We start from the raw sequence: 19253 nt of genomic DNA on the forward strand, positions 1-19253 counted from the left end.
AAAACAAAAAAGTTAGCCAATTGTACTTTCCCTGAATAATGGCTGAAGTTAAATATCTAACAGTGCGATGCCAAGATGTAAGCTGAGGCAAAAAAGTTTCTATTTGTTGTGAGTTACCACTATTTTAAATGGAACAGAAACAGGAGTGATACAGCTGCACCAGAATTGGCATGTGCAGTCTCCTTGGCTCCAAAAAGGTGAGAAGCTACAATTGCTCCATGCTGCCTTTTCTCCTCCAAATCAATCTAACCTGATAGCAAGCTCCCCCGCCCCCCCAATCTGTCCCCATGCTACATTTGTTATATTAGCTCCTTGTGGAGGTTCCTTCTCAATCTGAGGACCTCTTGAGTGTCTTTTGCTACCAAGCTAGGCTGATGCAGGATGTGATTTAACACGGTCAGGAAGGGCTCCTTCATGTGTCCAGCTCCAGGTTGTGTACCTTCTGAACACCAGTCTTTGTGCTCAGTTAAAGAATGGGTCCAAGTCTTCTTCCATGTTGACATCAGGCACCAGCTGATCTGATACTTCCTTAGCACCATATCCTGAATTCGATACATTAAAATCTGTAGAAAACCATGGATGGTCCAGAATTTCCTGTGAAGTCAGCCTTTCCGATGGCTCCCGACGCAGTATGCTACGTATGAGGCATTTTGCCTTGGGGGATAGAGTTTCTGGAATGTTAAACTGCCCACGACGAATCTTGCTGAAGAGGGAACTAGGCTCAATGTCATGGAAAGGATAGCGTCCAACTAGCATGGTATAAAGCATGACACCTAGACTCCATACGTCCGCTGCTTTGCCAGAGTAGCTGCCATTTGTGTTCAAGATCTCTGGACTCACATAAGCTGGGCATCCATGTTTATCAGAAAGAGAGTCATCATTTCCTCTTAAAATATATGCATCTTCTAAGCTTTCCAATTTCACTCTAGTCCTGTGGAAAAAACAACAACAACAAAACCATCAAATTAAGCAAACATCAAAACTCAGATTCCTAACTGTTAACAATTACATGGTTGTAATAGTAATGCTCTGCATGGCTCAACAACTACAGAATTGCATTAGCTTAAAATCCCACTCATAGGACTTGTTATAGATAATTGATACTGTCTCTTCTATACCAGTTAGAGATATCAGAGGCATACAGGGGATATTGCCACACACAGACCTGTAAGATTTCAAATACAGTTATGTCCAACAAAATCGTTTTTATCTTTTCAAGACCTTACTAATAAATGCCATATTCATGTGCTTGGTGAATTTTTCATAGACATGATTTCCAAAAGGAGACACACATCTTAAAAATTTTTCTGTGCTGGCTGCACTCTACTGTACCTCATGCCCAGCCTAGCCTTAACTGAAAGTTATTTTGATGCCTTCGCACCAGTAAGCAGATACTCACACAAGGTTCAACAGGAATAAAATGGTCGCTCTGACTCTAAATGGATTCCCTCCAACCAACATTTTTTCTTTATCCCAGGCATTAAGGAATAGCAATTTTAACAGATTTCAGTCTTCTCAAACAGACCTTTGGGCAAAGGGAAATTAGGTGAGCTGAACACTGCCAAGAAACTGCAAGCTTATCCACTCAGCCGAACCAGAGGAGCTCCTCATGTTGGAATGAACAGAGAGGCTAGAAAACAGCTTGCAGAGAGATGACAGGGATACTTTATCTAGATTGCAAACTCTTCCTGCCTGCAAAGCGCTGAACTTCTCATTGTGCTGCAGTAATTATCTCTGCAAGAAAATTTTCTTCCCTAATGAATATCACATAGGATTAGGGAGGAAAAAAAAAATGCTGAGTTGCTTTTCACAGCATTAGATGAACATAACCTTCCCTTCCTTTTATAATTTTCACTGCTAGCAGTGAAATAGCTATAGCTATACTTAAAAATACTATAGCTATACTATACTATAGCTATACTTAAAAATCCGTCCAAGTTGAAGACACCCAAAAGAATTACCAACTACTCTTTAGACTATTTCCCAGCAAGGGTTGGTATTGGGAGCAAAATCATGACAACACAACAGGAATTGTCCAGTACATCTGGACAAAAGAGTCACCTAGCAGTAGTGCAGGCTTCCTTTTCAATGTCTTGGGATAATTCAATTTGGGTATTACTGTCTTTGTCCATCAACCTCATGGGCCTATATGATCACTCTCAGCCACAAATGTCATGGCCGCATTTCCATAACAGAGATTCACCAGAAGGGACTGAAGTTCATCCCAGAAAGCAGAACTCGCACCTCTTGACTAAAGCACGTAATTTAGAGGCCTTAAAACAGACAAGGAGAACCCTGTTCCTTTAAATGTTTACTGAAGCCCATTGCTTGGACTTGAGTTGCAAAGGACAGCTGGACCAGTTTCGGCTTATACTTGGTTCCAAGGCAGCTCAGCACTATCTTCTTTGAACCAACAGAAGAGCATTTTACTCCGTGGAGTACTTCAGAGATGACTCTCCAATTAATTCTCGTAATGACACTTGGACCTTTTCAGCAGCCAGAAACGCCTACTAGGAGAGATGAAGGCCCCTTTGGCAATGTGCCTTGAATCAGGAAGTCATAAATATGGAATTCAGAATACCTAGCTCCCAAGCACAATGTGCCAAGGCTGCTACTGCTCACCTTAAACAGGCCAGTGTTTTCTCTTCCAGTGTGGATACTGATGGGGTTTGTTCAACACCTGCTTCCTGACTAATTACTCATTGCCAGCCTAAGAGCTGCTCTTCTCCTGGCAATGGACAACTCCTTCAATGGCACTCAAAAACACTTTACAGCAGTAATACCTCACAAAGGAAACTGGCTGCAAGGCAAAGCAACTGTAATTATCAGGACCACAGCAATTTCCCTCTGTACACAGCTCAGAGGGTTCAAAACAGGAGACTGACTAAAGAAGAGACCTTTGATAATGCTCAGCTTTGACACATTCCTTCACCTGCACAGCACAGGAAGAGCAGTGAGATAAAATGCCCAGAGAATAAGCATGCTAAGGAAGGCAGAGAACAGAGAGGAGGAAATGAAAGGGGAGGCAGGGACATGAGCTATGGTTCCATTTGCATTGCCCACCTCAGTTTTTCCATAGAAAAACACGTGTCACAATAAAATGGTAAGGCCAGCTACTCAAACATGCATTAAGTCACTGAACTGCCAGACAGGAAAGCATCGACTCACTCCTGCTAACTAACAGGAGCAGAACATACACACACACAGAGGGAGTGGGGCAGAACATGCTATTTATAAAAATAACTTACAGGAGGGAATTCACCCCACACACACACACTCTCCTGCCATCTCAGCATCAACAGCACAGGGAAAGGCTCTTTACTCTCCCATCCTACTTTACATTTCTGATGGTTGCCACAGAATTTTAAAAAAATAAAAAAACAATCAAACCCCCACAGTTCAACAAGCAGCTTTTATTTTACAGAAAATTACTGGAATTCCCTAATCTTTTGTTTCCTACAATGGATGTGATACAAAATCATGCAGAGCAGACTGCAAGGTGTGTCAAAAAATTAATCTTCTTTTCCAACACAAGAAACAATTTCTTGATAATAAAACAGGAAGTTTTATCCCTGACTTGCTTGTCTCGCAAGGTGCTACAGCCTGCAGTCCTCCAGAGGCTACAGCAGGTTTTGTTTAAGCAAGCAAATGGAACAACAGCTGGCCCTTATCTGCCTGCTCCACCATAAGCCACAGCCAAACGAAGTAAATGCTTAAACCAGGTTTTTCATCCTGCTGAGCTGAGAGGCTTTGAGAAAACAAAAGGTTTGAAATTAAACAAAAACACAATCTTCAGTCCTCCTCCTTCATTGTCAGCCCCCAAACCCTCAACCAGTAACACTCTTGTGTGCAAGATACAAATGATGAAATGGCTCCTCTGCAACAAGGAGCAGCACACGTATGGCACTGGATAAGCCATGCTGCACAGGCACACATCACCCTCATCAACTGCAGGAGCTGCATCTCTTCAGCACATACACAGCATCAGTGAGTGTGACCCTCTTCCCTTTCCCAATTACCACCAGAAGCAACTCAAGGTGCTCCTGTCTTCATTTTTAAGGTTGAGTGTCTGTACAGAAGGTGACAACACAGGTTTGCCATCCTTGCAGCAAGGAGACTGCAAGAGTAATGGAAGGGCTTTCTGGCACAGCAGCTCACCTGCTTGGCACAGCTGGTGCACAGAAGCACACACAAGCTTTTACTGCCAAGGGCCCTGGCCTGGCTCTGCTGGCACCCCTCACTGTGAGCCAGAATCTGGGGCTGGAGAGACCCACTCCAGCTTGTTTTCACCAGTGATGGATGACTTTGCATTCTTCAGTCTGTAGTCTTACTACAGCTAATACACAGGTGTGAATAGCAAATCTCACTCCCCTTTTTTATAGTCATTTCACATTTTACAGGCAGTCAGAAAGGAGCAGCCTGGCTCAGGAGCTGCTATTTCCCAGCACAAAGTACCCCACCTCTGCAAGAAACAGCTTTCAGCTCTGGCTTGTCTTCCCTTCTCTCTATTTCAAGCTCTATTTTCTGCAAGCCAGGGGGGAACAGGAAAGAAGGGAGTCTAAATATACAGAAATGCAGAGACACGATGGATGAGAAGCAATCTCTCTCTCTCCCCCACATGCTCTCAAAGGAAGCACTGAAATCAACTATCCAGGAAAAAAGAATAAAAGCCAACAACAACAAACAGACCCTCAAAATTGCAAGTAGTTTCTGAGAACACAGAACCTCCACAGCAAAGAGTGGGGAATGCATCCAACTGCAGAGTAACCAGACAACCCTAAATTCAACACTTGGCAGGCAAGGGACAGACTTGAAACCAAACACTGAGATGTGAAATCGCAATCAGCTTGGAAGTACCTCACAGCATGAAAGACAAAAAAAGAACAAAAATAATTCTTTTTTAAATTTTAAAAAAGTCGTGTTTCAAAAAGAACTCTCATTCTCTAAATAATTAACTCACATCAGTCAACTGAAAGAGCCCCACAAGAAGAAAAAAAAAAGTTTTTCAAAAGCATCAGTATTCAAGTTCAACCATTCAAATGGTTGCAACAAAATTAATCCCTAAAGTTCAAACGTAAGCTACTGCCAACACCGGATGAGAATCACTTTGTACACACACTGTAGGACAACAAAGACTTTTGTTAAGGCTTACGTAATTACAGTACATAATTTCAAGTTTTAATGCAGACCCTGAATAAGCACTTGGAAAAAGAGCATTATACATCTATCAGATCATTGATAAAACACTGCATTAGTCTAATGCATTAAAAAAAAATACAACCCTGAATCATGGCTATTTAAAAAGGGGAAGCTATTCTGCCTATGAATGCTTTCCCATTACTGGTGAATGAAACCACAGAAGTGCAATCAGAGGGCAGCAGCAGCACTCAGACGGGAAATGCGTCTTTGTCCCCATAGAAACCGTCAGGGAAACCCATGAAAAACAATACCACTCTGAATTTCTTATCAATATGCCATTCATTACTTGACTGTATTCAGACTTTACTCTTCAGTAATGTAACAAAACCTAATCAATTAGGCATCTTCCAGAAAATTCTTCAATGCAAGCTCCTGAGTTAGCACCCTCCTGAGTAAGCACTTGTCTCTGGCAGGCAGCTTTGTTGCACATCCCACAGTTTTTTTGGAGTGATTTGCATTATTCCTTCCTGTAAAACTTAGGGGCTACTGGCAAATTGCTATCCTGCCTTTTGACACTGAAGCCAGGGCTGCGAGAACCCAGCAGCCACACTTGCTCTCCAAGAGCAAACCATTTCCATACTAAAAATCCATGGAATTATTCAGAGGGCTCTAAGATCATACAGCATGAGAGAAAAAAAAATAAACGAAAAGAAAAAACAATACACAAAAACTGGAACATTTAAAGCAGAAGCAATGACTGAAAGTCTGAGTATTTCAAAGGAAAGTATCTCCACTGCAGTGATTAAACAGTCAGTAGTAAGGGAGTCCATGCCTGAACCAATGAAAGCAGTTGCTTTTAAACTGTCCCTGAAGTAATGTGTATGAGAAGTTAACACCTGAACTATATCTGAGCCACCATTATCATTTTGGAAACACTAAATGCAATCAGAGTTACAATTTTAGTAAGCATCATCACTCAGGTAACAGCCAGATGAGCTGCTTGGAGTGAATATGGAAGACATCCTGCTACAGACACTACAGGTACACTATTCATTTGCTATTCAGGCAGAGTCAGAATCCAATGATCCAGATTTACAGATTCTATATAGTAGCCTCATGCCTCAAGAGATCAGAAAACCACCATCATTGCTACATGAATTGCAATTTTATTAATATGACTTCAGGTAAATATAAACTGGCAACTTCTAAGAGGAAGAGGTGCATCACAATATTCCCATCTACCCATAAAAAAAAAAAGGCACCCAAGCAGTGCTATCTCATATTTCAACATTACTCTGACTGAGGCCAGGAAAGCCTTTCCCTAGGTAGAGGCACTCAAGCCATCAACTGCCCAGTAGATCTGGGATTGCTCCTTTGTGGCCAATAATTTACAGGTCATTTAATCAAGGTCAGTTGCTAGTACCCCATCACAAAGATGAGATGATCATGAATGCAATCATGCCATTATAGTCACAACGAGAGAAAAAAAATAAAGGGGAAGCCCCACTTTGAAAACAGTTATCTTTTGTTAATTGATTTTTTTAACTAAGGGAATCACTCCTAAATAATGCAAAAGTAGGCTATCATCGCCAAGACAGTGAGATGGGGAAAGCTGCCAACGAAGCCCTGCGCAGATGATTTGCAGCTTGATGCAAAGACTCTGAACTCAGAACTACCCAATCTCCTTCAAGGGGCAGCAAGGCACATGGGATCAGAGGGGAATTTAAATCCTGCTCCTTTCACCCTATGATCCCTTGCAGTACATAACAGCACACAGCCTGGAAGTTCACCACACAACATCCTACTCAACTTCAGGCAGAAAACAAACAAACAAACAAAAACCTGCACAAAGGCTGTCAGACAAATCATCTCTTGCATAATGAAACAGGCTCAAGGGTATGTTTCGGAAGACAACTGGGACTTGGAGGCAGCACAGGTTTACAGGATGAACCTTGTTCCTAAGGGAAGATTCCCTCACTTGTACTTCCGTGGAATGAGGAAGCCTCTAAAAATTACCTATCCCACACCCTTCCTCTGAAGGGATGCTCCCAGCATGCTCAGCCCTGCCCCACACCCCTTCCTGACATGCAGCAATTTAGGGCTTTTATCTTGTTTTAGGCTGGCTTTTTTTCCTACAGAATTCCACTTGCAAAATGTTTTGAAACCACCCCCTTGAACACCTTCAAGAAAGGCTGGGGCTCCAACGACCTCAGCTTCACAACATTAAAATAGGACTGCTGGGACCAGCCCATCCCATATGCCATATACTTAGTTTATTCCACACCCTTACTGCCTAAGGAGACAAGGTTTCTCAAAAAGTAAATAGGTAGGTAGCAACCTGTGCATGGGCTTTAAAATCAAATCCAGACCCTTCCACAGAGGAGCTTGGTTACAGTACTTCGAGGAGTCCATTACTTGATAAGCATCTGGCAGCTACTTCATCTCACTTTTATGTTTTTAGATTACATTGAAGGTCAGTGTTTTAAAAAGTTCTGTTGTTGATTGTAGGCTGTGTTCACCATTTTCTCTAGTTTCTGTAATATGATGCATGGTGAAGCTCCAAAAAAGATTAAAATTTTATTTTGTTAAATACAACTGCACATTAGAAAAGAAAGCCTTAGACTGAGAGCCTGCAGTGTGTGCCCAGCACCTCTAACAAAGCAGTGCCATTATTTCACAACCCCACTGGAAACCTTTTGCTTAGATGTTTGTAAACCTGTCTGTAAGCAATATACATCTACCAAAAAGCAGATGTTAAGACTAAATACACCTCCAGTTGGCTCTTGTTTACAATCTTTGCTTTTCCTTTCCCCTCCCAAGCCAGAGGTAATCACGCTGTGATAATAAAGACAACTAGAAGACAGAAGATTTTCACCATTCTAGTTCACTTCAGTTGCAGCTAGCTGGGGTCTCTGCCACCCCTTCTCACCTCCAGTACAGATGTACAAAGAAGTGCACAGTCTCCACTCAAAAATCAACACAGAGTATTTTGGCACTGAGTCTATGGATGGATGTTTCCAAGTCTTCAAAACAAGCAGCTATTGAACTTTCAATGCAAGATGTCTCAAGAGACACCTACTTCCAGGGACTGTAAAGCACCTAACATTGGAGAGTTCGATCCCATGATGGGCATCTCATGACCCAACCATACCAATCATGCCTGACCTTACAGCCAATACATAATACAGAGCTCAGCCAGAGGCACCCCTCACAAAGTCAGACAGCATTGCTGGAAAGGCCACACACAGGCTTCTCCTTCCTGCTCCAAGCATGGCATGGAACTGCTCCTCAACACTATCCTCCAGCTGATCTAATAGATGAGGCTGCAAAGGGAAAACATCTGAAAAGAGAGTAAAGAAAAGATACAGGTCCAACTATAGGCCAAATACCTGAGACAGGGCAGTCCAATGGTAAAACTTTCTGCAAATTCCAGAGCTGGGCCCTGCAGGAAAGGCTCTCACATCTCATGGTCTCACTGAGCTGACTCAAGGCCCACTGAAGCTCAATCTCTCATCCCAGGGCCACCCAGCAGCCAACTTTCCCCCAGCTTTTGCTTTCATTTATGACCTTAGGCACAGCATTTAACCTCCATGCCCTCAGGAGGAGATTTATGAACTTCACAGGCCTAGTATAATGTCTGACATCTGCAGATAGTCTCCCACACCCCACCAGGAAGGGTACAGCATACCCAACAAATACAAAGTGCACTGCTCCCAGAAATACTGGGAGAAAACAGAGGCTTAGTAACCAAACCACATGAAAACAAAAGGCAGCACGAACTTTTTTTGTGGAAAACAGTTGTGCAACTGTTTCATCCTCAACTCTAAATTTGACAGCAGAAATTTGCTGCCTGTGAAGCAATTCGCCTACCTCCATATATTCAAAAAATCATAATTTCTGAGTTGAAATTTGACCTATGATTCTCCACTACTGAAGAAATCATGCTCTTTAGACTTGTGGCTCCATCCAGGGAAATGTGAAATACTTAACTGACAAAACAGATGAAGACTGGTTTTACACCTAAACGGTCTTGTATTTAAAGAGCACTCCTATTTTGTTTAACTCTACTTTAGGACTCTCTAGGACTTAGGGAAAGCATTAACTTACCTGTTCTCTAACAATTTGTAAGTAAAACACTGAATTCCAACACCATGGAGAAAAAGCAGCTGCTCCCATTACAATTTGACAAACGCTGGGGAGGAAACTTACTACTTTCTACAAGAAAATGAAAGATCTACTTGATGAAAGGTCAATATACACATTCTGGTTTTTATTGTGGGATCAGGTTTGTATCACTAGGATTGCAAACAACACAACTAGGTCACCACCAAGCACTATCCACTTAAACATGAGAAATTCTAGAGGAAAAAAAAAAGGAAACTAAACCATTCTAAGAGCATCAAATAAGTATATTATGCTAACACAGGCTTTCTGAAGAGTGTACTGCGCTGGCTGCATTCCCATGGCACAGAACAAGAAGTGTCAAATTCTATTTATTTTTTATTGAATCCCACCTGCCTCATATTTATTCAAAGAATACAGGAAAATTACAGTATCTAAATACTGAAAATATTTTCATGCTCCCTTCAATGAGTGTGATAAATGCACAAGGTCTTTAAGCTTCAAATATTACGACAGCTAATATTTTAATATAATTAAAGGCTTAAAAATGCACTGAAGAAATTAATAATTCCCTGACAGCAGAAACGTTCTTATATGAAGAAAATCACTGTAACAACCAACACAGAAATGTTTGATTTAATTCTGAGATCTTTGAGGTGGCTCTTTCTCAGAGCATCTGCTATATATCAGACTGATGAACAGTTTTATTAGCTACATAATGTGTGTAGTGCTTTTCTTAGAACAACCCAAAAAACCCTGCACACTTGCAACATCAATATGGGACAACAGCTAGAAGGGTACAGTCACTCTGCCCAAGGCCCTAGTATCAGGACAGGCTGTATAAGGAAAACTGTGAATAGAGGACATGAACACAGCAAAAATAAAGAGCAGGAGCCCCACAACATCGACACTGACCTGGCTTAAAAATCCAGGGCAAGAAAACATTACTGACATTTATTTAGAAGGTTAAGGTCTCAATTTCTAAAGTATTCAAGAATATTAAAGGTACTTTAGAAAGTCCAGTAATACCCAGCATGGCAAGTCAGTGTTTTTCATATGTTCGGTGCTCTTGAAATCACTGCCTTCATTTAATAAATGTGTTGCTGCTTGCTAACCCCATCTTACAAAACACTTCCAGTCATGCTGTAATGTCTTAGAAATTCTGCTTCATCAAGATCAGCTGAATTTTTAAGGAGCTTAACTCTGAAATTTTAATACAAGACTGGCCACTTCACCTATAGTTTACAAATGGAGTCACAGACATGCCTCCCCACAAAAAGCAAAACTTCCCAACCTCCCTTTATGCGAAACAAAAAGATAAAAGACATAAGGTGCTTGGCAACAGCACACATAACTTTCATGACACTAATTCACCATATATTCAAAATGTTTGCAGTTCAGGATTAAAAGAAGCTATAGGTAAAGTACCTTAAAACACGAACAAAATAGTTTTGTTTCCACACTGTGGAATGTTGGATTTCATTTTAAGTACTGATCTATTCATACACGTGGTAGTAAGAAGTTAACACACCCACATAGGCTACACCTTTGATTTAGCACATCAAGAAAATGGCACTAGTAAGATTATGACCTCTACAAAATGCTCACCTCCCACATTACCTTCTTACCTCCTGGCTCATTACAGGCATCCCAAGGCACTGCAATTTACAACAGCCAAATAACAAACATTCTTAGCAGTGACATCAGAAGAAGCAAAGATGCTATTAGATCAGGAGCCTGAATCTTTGCAAATTCCAGCTGTAATTTTGATAATGGGAATGGCATAGAAAGAGTTTCATTGTGGAATGTATCCATCTACAAAACTCCAGGAGCTCTGATATTGAAGTTCTGGGATATCATTAGACTCAATGGAAGGACAATGTACTAAGAAATGTTTTAATTGATTTTCTTTTTTAAAATAAGTGGAGCTTATTCCATATATTGTTCATATTCTCTCAGGCTCCTCCAGTCTGTCAGTTCTCAACTAAGCATAGACAAGTACCTGATCAATAATAAATAAATAAATAAGAAGTGAGTTTTCCATTCATGCGTTGCCTGCATGCTGGATTTCCCATCTTTTCTTCTACCAAAATAAAAGCTGTGAGAATCTTCAAGAGGAGAAAGTTTTAAAGCTGTAGGCACTAATGGTGAACTGCAGAAAATCAGACCTGAAAAAATAGTTAGGAAAAGGACTACTAAGGAAGAGCTCCATTTAAGAACAGGCAACACACAGCAGCAGAGTTCACACATAATTTTCACTTCTTTTCTTCCTCCTTGGTTCATTACCGGTATGAAAGAGCAATAGATCACGCAGCATACATTTTTCAGGCTTTGCTGCCAAAGGCAGCTTCTGAAAGGTAGGCTGCCCAGCATCCTCATCAGCATTAGCAGCCTCCAGGAAACATGAGCACAGAGGGTGCAAGCAATACACAAACACCTCTGTGAACCTGGATGGTCCAGGAAGGCTTTTTGGCCTAAATATAGCAGCAGATTAAAAGTGATGAGCGATTACAGTCTGATGATCAGAAAAAGACAGTTGCTGTTTGCTTCTATTTCTATCTCACATTATTTCATCTCTGTTTATTTAGCAGAGAAAGGATCACAGTACCCCCTCCACTTACAAATCAACATTGTATTTAGAAGAAAACTGCATTACGATTATCTTAAAAATAACCAGGAAGTCCTATCTGACCTTTAAATTGGATTATTGTATAATTGGAAGACACTGTTCAAAAGTGAGTGTGTGATTTTGCAGATGACAGTTACGTTAAAAACATTCATAAAAGCAAACACTATTATAGTACACACCATTCTTAGTGGGTGGCTAAAGGATTTGGCCCTGTGCCTCACGTTGCATTCAGTTCCTAGTAAGCAGCAGGATAAGAGTTCAAAAGTATGCAGCATGGGCCCACGTCTGCTCCCACTACACTGCTCTGACCTCACGCTGCCCTCACTTGGAGCAGTTTTTCCAAGTTCTGTATTTCCTACAAAACCACAAGAGTTTACATATATCCACAGAAAAAAAAAATCTATTTTAACATTAGGACATTATCAACTACAATAGAAAACAATCTCTCCCCTGACCATTCTGTAGAAGTTTCCTTATCTGTTTCATAGGGGCTATAATGGTGTTTAATCATTACACTTAGAGTGAGAGTTGTGAAAGTGCAATTTACATCTATTGGCTTTGTACCTCTCTGAATGGTTATTAATCTAGTTTAATTTCAGACTTTGTTATTTGAAGAAGAGGAAAGGGTAATAATACATATTGGCACTGCAGCAGAAAAAAATAAAGGAGATCTATTTGCTTTGCAGAGAGCTGCCTGAACTAAGGAGTGAAAATAAATCTTGTCTTTTTTATTTCGTAAAGACACTAAAAGAAGTTTATTTTCCAAAACAAGATAGGCTGGGAACTTCTCTTTCCTGACTGAATTGTGTACTAGTTTTTTTATAATTCTCAAACTTCCCCAAACAGCCCCAAACGGAATTGATATGCACTGGTTATTTTTAACAAAACTCTCCAGAACATCCATTTCACTCTGAAACAGTTTGGACAAGCTTTTGGACAATTTGTAGGATTTAACTACAAAGGAAAACCATCTTCCCATCTTCTACCATGAAATGAAGATGCACATAGGCAAGCTCTGCCCCTATTTATCTCTTTTTTCTAATTATTCTTCTTCATTTTAATCCCTCAGTGAAAGCCTGATATTACACTAGCAGTGATGACTATTCTGGTGCCTTATGTCAAAGTTGCAAGTGAATACATGACGTAACATAATGAAAACTGGCAACCACAAGGAAAGAGATATGAAATTTCCACAGGTACAACAGTATGGCTGTAGCTCAGTATCAGAAATAGTACTTCAAACATTATACCCAAAGTATTCAGCATTCTTTCCTTTCCTGTCTCCCCACAGTCTTCCACCCAGTCATTGAGAGGAGATGCTAAAAACAAAAAAAGTCGTTGCCCAAATACCACAACAGCTCAGATATTAAAAACGGGCACCCACACAGCAAGGCAGTTTTCTGTCTTAGTACAATTAGTGACCACATAATGCTCCCAGAAGCAGCTTCCAGACTCTCACAGCACACAAAACAAGAAGCTGTCATCAGACCAGTCCTTCAAAGCACTGGTGGCCCTTTCCCTCCAACCTATATCAGCATTAACCACTTGGCTGTTCTTCCTCTTGATGTCTCCTCACTGAAATGAGCCATTTCCCTCTTTAACACACTGGATCTTTTTCTCCTTTCTTCTAACACTAGTAGTATTTATGACAGCTGAGCTCTTACACCAGACATCTCAGCAGAGCCTTCCTCCAGGAGATGACATCTCCTGTGGAATGAGGGTGCTCCTCCAGCCGGAGATGCAGGGGCCAGGCACGGACACAAACAGTACTCTATACTTACTTTATTCCAAAGCCTAAGCAAGAAGGGAAAGTGGCACATCCATCCCATGATCAGGTTTCAGAAGAAAACGCGTTACAGCTTGTGTACTACAAATGAATGGTATGGTGACAAAGGGCACAGCATCCTGTAATTCTGAACAGCTGACCTCAGGGACCCCCGCTTATAAAGTAAGGGAGACTCTTACCTTTCTTCATCTTTGAAAATAAACTTTCGCAGCTTGAGATCTCGCAGTACCAGTCCACCATCATGGCAGTGTGCAACAGCAGAAGCTATTTGATAGAAGAGTTTGGCTGCCTCCTCTTCTTTAAGCTTCTTGCAGGTACGAACAAATGAATGCATGTCCCCATAGCTCCTTTCAAAAAACACATACGCTTTTGTCTCACCAAGAATTATTTCAGTAATTTGGTTGATATTTTTATGTGCAGGCAGACAAAAACATGGTGCTAATAACTCCTGGTAGCAGCCAATATCAAACACCTGTAGGAACAACAAAGTAAAGCCAAGGTTAGCCATATGAAGGACACTGAAGTTACAGTACATCTAATTCTCTTAGCAGATCCATCTAAGTACAATTTATGCTGCTGCCGAAGCTGCATTGATGTAAACAGGATGTCACAAGCTCAGGGCACTGAGGACAAGACAAAACAGACTACACAACCCCACGCAGAACATACAGGTAACCTTGACAGGAAAGGCTAGTCTTAAACTTGTAGCAAGAACAGTTTCTTTTGCTAAGAGCTGGTCACATTTAAAATTAAGCTCTGAAGATCAGCAACATACAGGAGTATTACTTCAAAGGAAACATGTTTATCTTCTGTTTTCCATCCAAATAATCTCACAGAGAACATGGCCAATAGCTTTGTATTGAGAGAAGCTGTCATATTAAATCTACCCTGATCCACATGCTTCTCTAATTTTCTTAACCCATTAATGCTTTAAGAATTTTCAAGTTTAAAATATCATCTAGTGCTATTCATATTTACTTCCTGCCTCTCTAATCCCTGACAAACAGCAAAGTCACTTTCACTTTCAAAGTCTCAGTTTTACAATGGCTGTTTATAACATCAGAAGGACAACCCAGGAAACTGTTGGAGTGTAGACAAACATCCTTCAAAAGGCAAAGGATAGACAAAAACCACCCTAAACTTTGCATTTCAATTGAGTGCCCCATTAGAAGTGTCCCTTTACCAGTAACTATGTTATCACTGATCTTATGTATGAGCTCTAAGAATTAAAAAGGCTGCTGGGAAACCCAAATATAAAAGTTACTATAATCTAGTGATGACGAATGAATCAGTATTTGAGTTAATTGAGAAATGCCCACATTACAAGAAAAATACTTCACTGAAAATAACAGAAGTCAGTGTGGTAAGATACGAGCAAAGCATTAATAGGAGTGATTTTTATTTTTAATTACACCTGGTCCAGATATACTACAAAGAAAGGAATTAGCATTTCCACTAGCATAAAAAGTCGATTAATATATAACTTATCCTTGGGTGCTTTGTTACTTTAGAAAAGAGAACTTACAGTAATTGTTTCATTCTAACTGAACATAAAAATGAAGAACTTGTGTAAGTCTCTAACTGACTGGTTTAAATTGCAATTTGTTTTTTTGTTCTTTTTTTATTTCAATAGTAGGAAATTTTATCTTCTCCAAAAAGCAAATCTCTCTGCTTTCTTTGAAGCTTTAAAAAGCTTTCAAAACTGAGAGGTTCAATCAACATTTACCTGAGGCTTCAAAACCTGAGTCATTTAATGCTTAAGAGCACAATCCTGACAAATTCCTTCTACAGAAAAGGACCCAAATGCCAAAAAACAGGGACACCCCCCCCCTCACACACCTCTTTCTCCCCCCCACTCTATACCTGTGTTGCCATACTCCAGCACAGGTGAAAACAAGCTTAATGGCAGGCTGCCAAAGAGATCCAACACATTTTATGGAGGGTAGATTAGCACTGAGGCATTCTGGTGACACAGTGAGCCAGGGAAGCAGAACCCGGGTGGGAGGGGGCGTTGCTAAAATCCCTGGTGTGTAATTCATTCCAGAGGAGAATTCATTGACATTTGAATCTCAAAACTCGTAACTACTACTCTGTAAGTGAATGGCTCTACTACCAAGTGGCTGCTGGAAAATAAAATTTAAGCAGGAACATTCACATAGCTCAAATCTTCATGTGAAAAAAAAATCCTTTTCAGAATTCTCTCCTAATAAAATTATCCTGATATAAATTAGTTACATACTGTGCTTCTCAGACTATGGTAAATAAGTATGTCTGGATATGTACCAGTGCTGTATTTGAAAAGGGAGAGATGAGAAGTGCTATCATACTGCTACAGTCTAGAATACCTTTTATAAAGGGCTTCTTTGTATCCCAGCCTTTAAGATCCCTGGCCTCAATTCAGCAAATGTCCAATAAGCTGCAGTTTGATTTAGTTCTTGCTGGGAATTGCGAGTGAGAAGTTACCATTGTTTGGATGCCACAGAGCCTTGAAGCAAATAACAGCATCTGTACAGGCAGTGGGTGCAGCCAAATGAATCTTGAGAATCATCAGTATGTGTCTGTTATCCAAACCAATGCTTCTGCAAGCAATCTCTAAGAGCATCTTCAGTAAGACACCAGATAGCAGGTCGCTCAGCCGGAAGGCTACTTGACGAATAGTAGTCATGATACTGCAGACATTTTAAAGCACGCACTAAATTAAGATGAGTTCAGGACTGACAACTCCGTATTCACAAGCTAGTAATTCAGGCTAAGATCATATTTTTGGATCTAGAAGTAGTGCCTCACACATATGGAAAAAATGATGTTATTCAAATGTCAGGATCAGCTCAAAACCATACAACTTAAATGGAAGGAGGAAAGAAAAAGTCCATTCTGCGAACTGCAGTTCTGATGTTCATACAGTTATCAAAACAGTGCCTTAATCCTGCAAACCAAACACGAAACAAAAGAAGAGCAGAAACCCTGCTTCACTACTTGCTATGTAAGTTCACCTATAGTTTCATGCAGAGCAGCAGCTTTGTGGGATCTGTTCATTTCAGGAAAAGATGCCGATGTCCTAGAGTGCACCACTGTATTACTACATCAAGCAGGGCTTTCAGTCTAGAAATTCTCAGGTTCTGTTTCAGTTTAGAAACAAAGCAGTCGATTCAGCATGCAGTATCAGTCCTTTGCAAAGTCAAGGGCCCTTTCCCGCCCCCCCCAAAATAATCACACAGCTGTAAATTGCTTCTTAACATCAGGTCTTACAACTCAATCTGTAAGCATATTGAAATTACCCTCTGAATTCCCATTTTTACAAATAGCAAACAGCAGTAATAATTATTTTCACTTCTCTGCTATAACCTAGTCTATAACTTCTTACAAATCAAGTGTGAGAAAACATGAAACAGTCAGCAATACTACCATTGATCCCTGGAATACAGATAGGTTGTATTACTTTTGCAGTTAGTTTGACATCACAGATTTGCTCAAAACAGCCAAATGGCTCAACTGTATATTTTTGGGAACAATACAAATACTGCAGCATGTGTTCCAAGCTTTCAATTGGATACGTAGTTATAAAAACTACTAAGGGGCAATGCCTCAGTTTGCTGGGCGTGCGTCTGTCTGGGTCACCACAAACAATGAGAATCGCAATTTTGGAACAAAGGAAAATATTCCCTCAGCCGGAAAAGAGAGAAACATCCCTTCACAGAAGTGTACGCATGTGGGTTTCTTTTTCCCACAGCTCACCTTTGATTAGTAGAAGCAAACTGGGAGGAGGCAGAGAAAAGCAGGCTGGCTACAAAGAGTGGGATAGCTATTTTGTCTGCTCTTCTAAAAACCGTAGGTGTGCAGGTTTTATTCTTGATCAGTTGTGTAACGGGGGAGGATGCTGTTTGCAAACAACCTCCACAGTGAGGGAGCACAGGCTGATTAATTCAATATATTTTTTATAACCGTTTTAAAACAAAGATAATGGCAATCTCCCCCTCCAGCTTCTCCATCCTCTTCCGTGCCCCAGCTCTCAGAAAGAGGGACAGGAAAAATCGAGGAAGCCAGTAGGTTCCAACACCTTAAAATTAACTGGGGATTCCCTACTCCATTTTGAAAAGTGAGAGTGGGAAAGATGAGGATTTCTCCTGATCTGAACTCACGTTAAGACCTACTTAAAGAACGGTTCTTTCCAGAACAATATCCCCCGGGTAAGAAGCAGGACTGGCTCCGGGCCACCACTATAACGTGGCCATTGTCTAGAGAGAGGGAAAAGTTACAGTATGTGCCTTTAATCCTGTCTTCTTGCCTTTTGTTTCTGAACTGTTTAATAATTGAGCTACAGGACCGTGTTCGGCCCTCCTGCATGACACGGGAACCCACCGCGCCAGCAGCGTAACCCAGGGGGAGAACAAGGAGGAGAGGTATTACCTTGCAAACCAGCTCCTCGCCACTGTGCAGATGTACGGCTCGGAAAACGTGGTCTCCCTCGAGAGGCTCCAACAATAAGTATTTCCCGATGCAAGAAACGCAATGCGACAAGTTCGGGGTCTCCGGTGGGCTCGGCGAGCCTAGATTCGGGCTAAAACTCTGGCTTGGCTCGATGGACCGTATGGACGAGAGCTCCTCAAAATCCTGGGTTTTATTCCGCGGTCTCCCATATCGTGCTATCGTGATAGGGGTTGACCTTTGTATGTTCATGAGTATGGAGAAGACCAGCCGAGACGCTGTACCGGAGCCCTGGCGTGGAGCGCGGTCCCTCGCCCGTCCGGCTGCGGCTGTCTTTGTGTGGCGGGGTGGGGGGGGGGGCGGGAGCGCGGCGGCGGCGGGCGACCAGCCTCAGCGCCGCGTCCTGGGCACAGAGAAAGAGCGCTCAGCTCGCGCCCCTTTGTTCCCGCCGGCGGCCGGGCGCGGAGAGGCGCGGAAGAGCGCGACGGCGGCGGGGCAGCGGAGCCCGGTGCCGGGGTGGGGGCGGCGGCGACGACGCGGCTGCGGGGCGGCGCGGCCGGGCCTCGGCGGCCGCCACTCCAACGGGGCGCGCAGCGAGAGCGAAAACAAAAGGTTAGGTAACGCGCTGCGCGCAGCGGGGATCGTCCTTTCGCTCTCCTACGGTGAGGTAAAGCCGCGCTGCCGCGGCCCGGCTGCAGATGGCGTGTGAGCCTCGCCGCTGGCGCCCGGGGCGCTCCGAAAATGCCCCGCGAAATAGCGAGCGAGCATTTAAGTTAGAGCGGGCAGCGGCAGTGGCCGACAAAAGAGCGGTCAGAGCGGTGGGAGGCTCGACAGAGCCACCCCGGAGGATGGGGCCGCGCACCGGTGGCAGCCGTACAGGCACGAGGATCAGAAGCGGAACGCGGGGCGGCGCGCACCGCTCCGCACCAACGGGGAGAGAAACGTGCTGTCGTTGTGGCCGCCTCGACAGAACAAAAAGTGCAAGCGAGGGAAGAGGAAGGCTTTCACGTTTCCACCGCACCGCCGGATTTTTTGGTTGGGGGCTTGCTGACTTCACGACGTTTTAATGTAGTTCATGCACAAAGAAAAGAAAAACCAACACGGCGAGAAGGAAGCTGACTTCTTGCTGCAGGGGCAATAAGCGAAAAGCTG

General features: G+C 42.2%; 1 protein-coding gene across 1 annotated transcript; it reads right to left on the reverse strand.

The window, feature by feature from the left end:
• Nucleotides 1-280: 280 nt before the first annotated feature.
• On the reverse strand, nucleotides 281-18402 carry TRIB2 (tribbles pseudokinase 2). The gene is made up of 3 exons (XM_054383587.1): nucleotides 18084-18402; nucleotides 13856-14148; nucleotides 281-931 (listed from the first exon to the last, which is right to left on the reverse strand). The coding sequence occupies exons 1-3, from the start codon at nucleotides 18351-18353 to the stop codon at nucleotides 463-465; spliced, it is 1032 nt and encodes a 343-aa protein (XP_054239562.1). The 5' UTR covers nucleotides 18354-18402; the 3' UTR covers nucleotides 281-462.
• Nucleotides 18403-19253: the final 851 nt, after the last annotated feature.

This window comes from Indicator indicator, chromosome 9 (assembly GCF_027791375.1).
Source record: "Indicator indicator isolate 239-I01 chromosome 9, UM_Iind_1.1, whole genome shotgun sequence".
NCBI lineage: Eukaryota > Metazoa > Chordata > Aves > Piciformes > Indicatoridae > Indicator > Indicator indicator.

Coding starts and splice junctions, on each gene's coding strand:
- TRIB2 (XM_054383587.1), bottom strand. CDS start 18,353: ATGAACATACAAAGGTCAACCCCTATCACGATAGCACGATATGGGAGA. Junction 14,149..18,083: donor GCGAGGAGCTGGTTTGCAAG/GTAATACCTCTC, acceptor TTGTTCCTACAG/GTGTTTGATATTGGCTGCTA. Junction 932..13,855: donor ATTTTCAAAGATGAAGAAAG/GTAAGAGTCTCC, acceptor TTTTTTCCACAG/GACTAGAGTGAAATTGGAAA.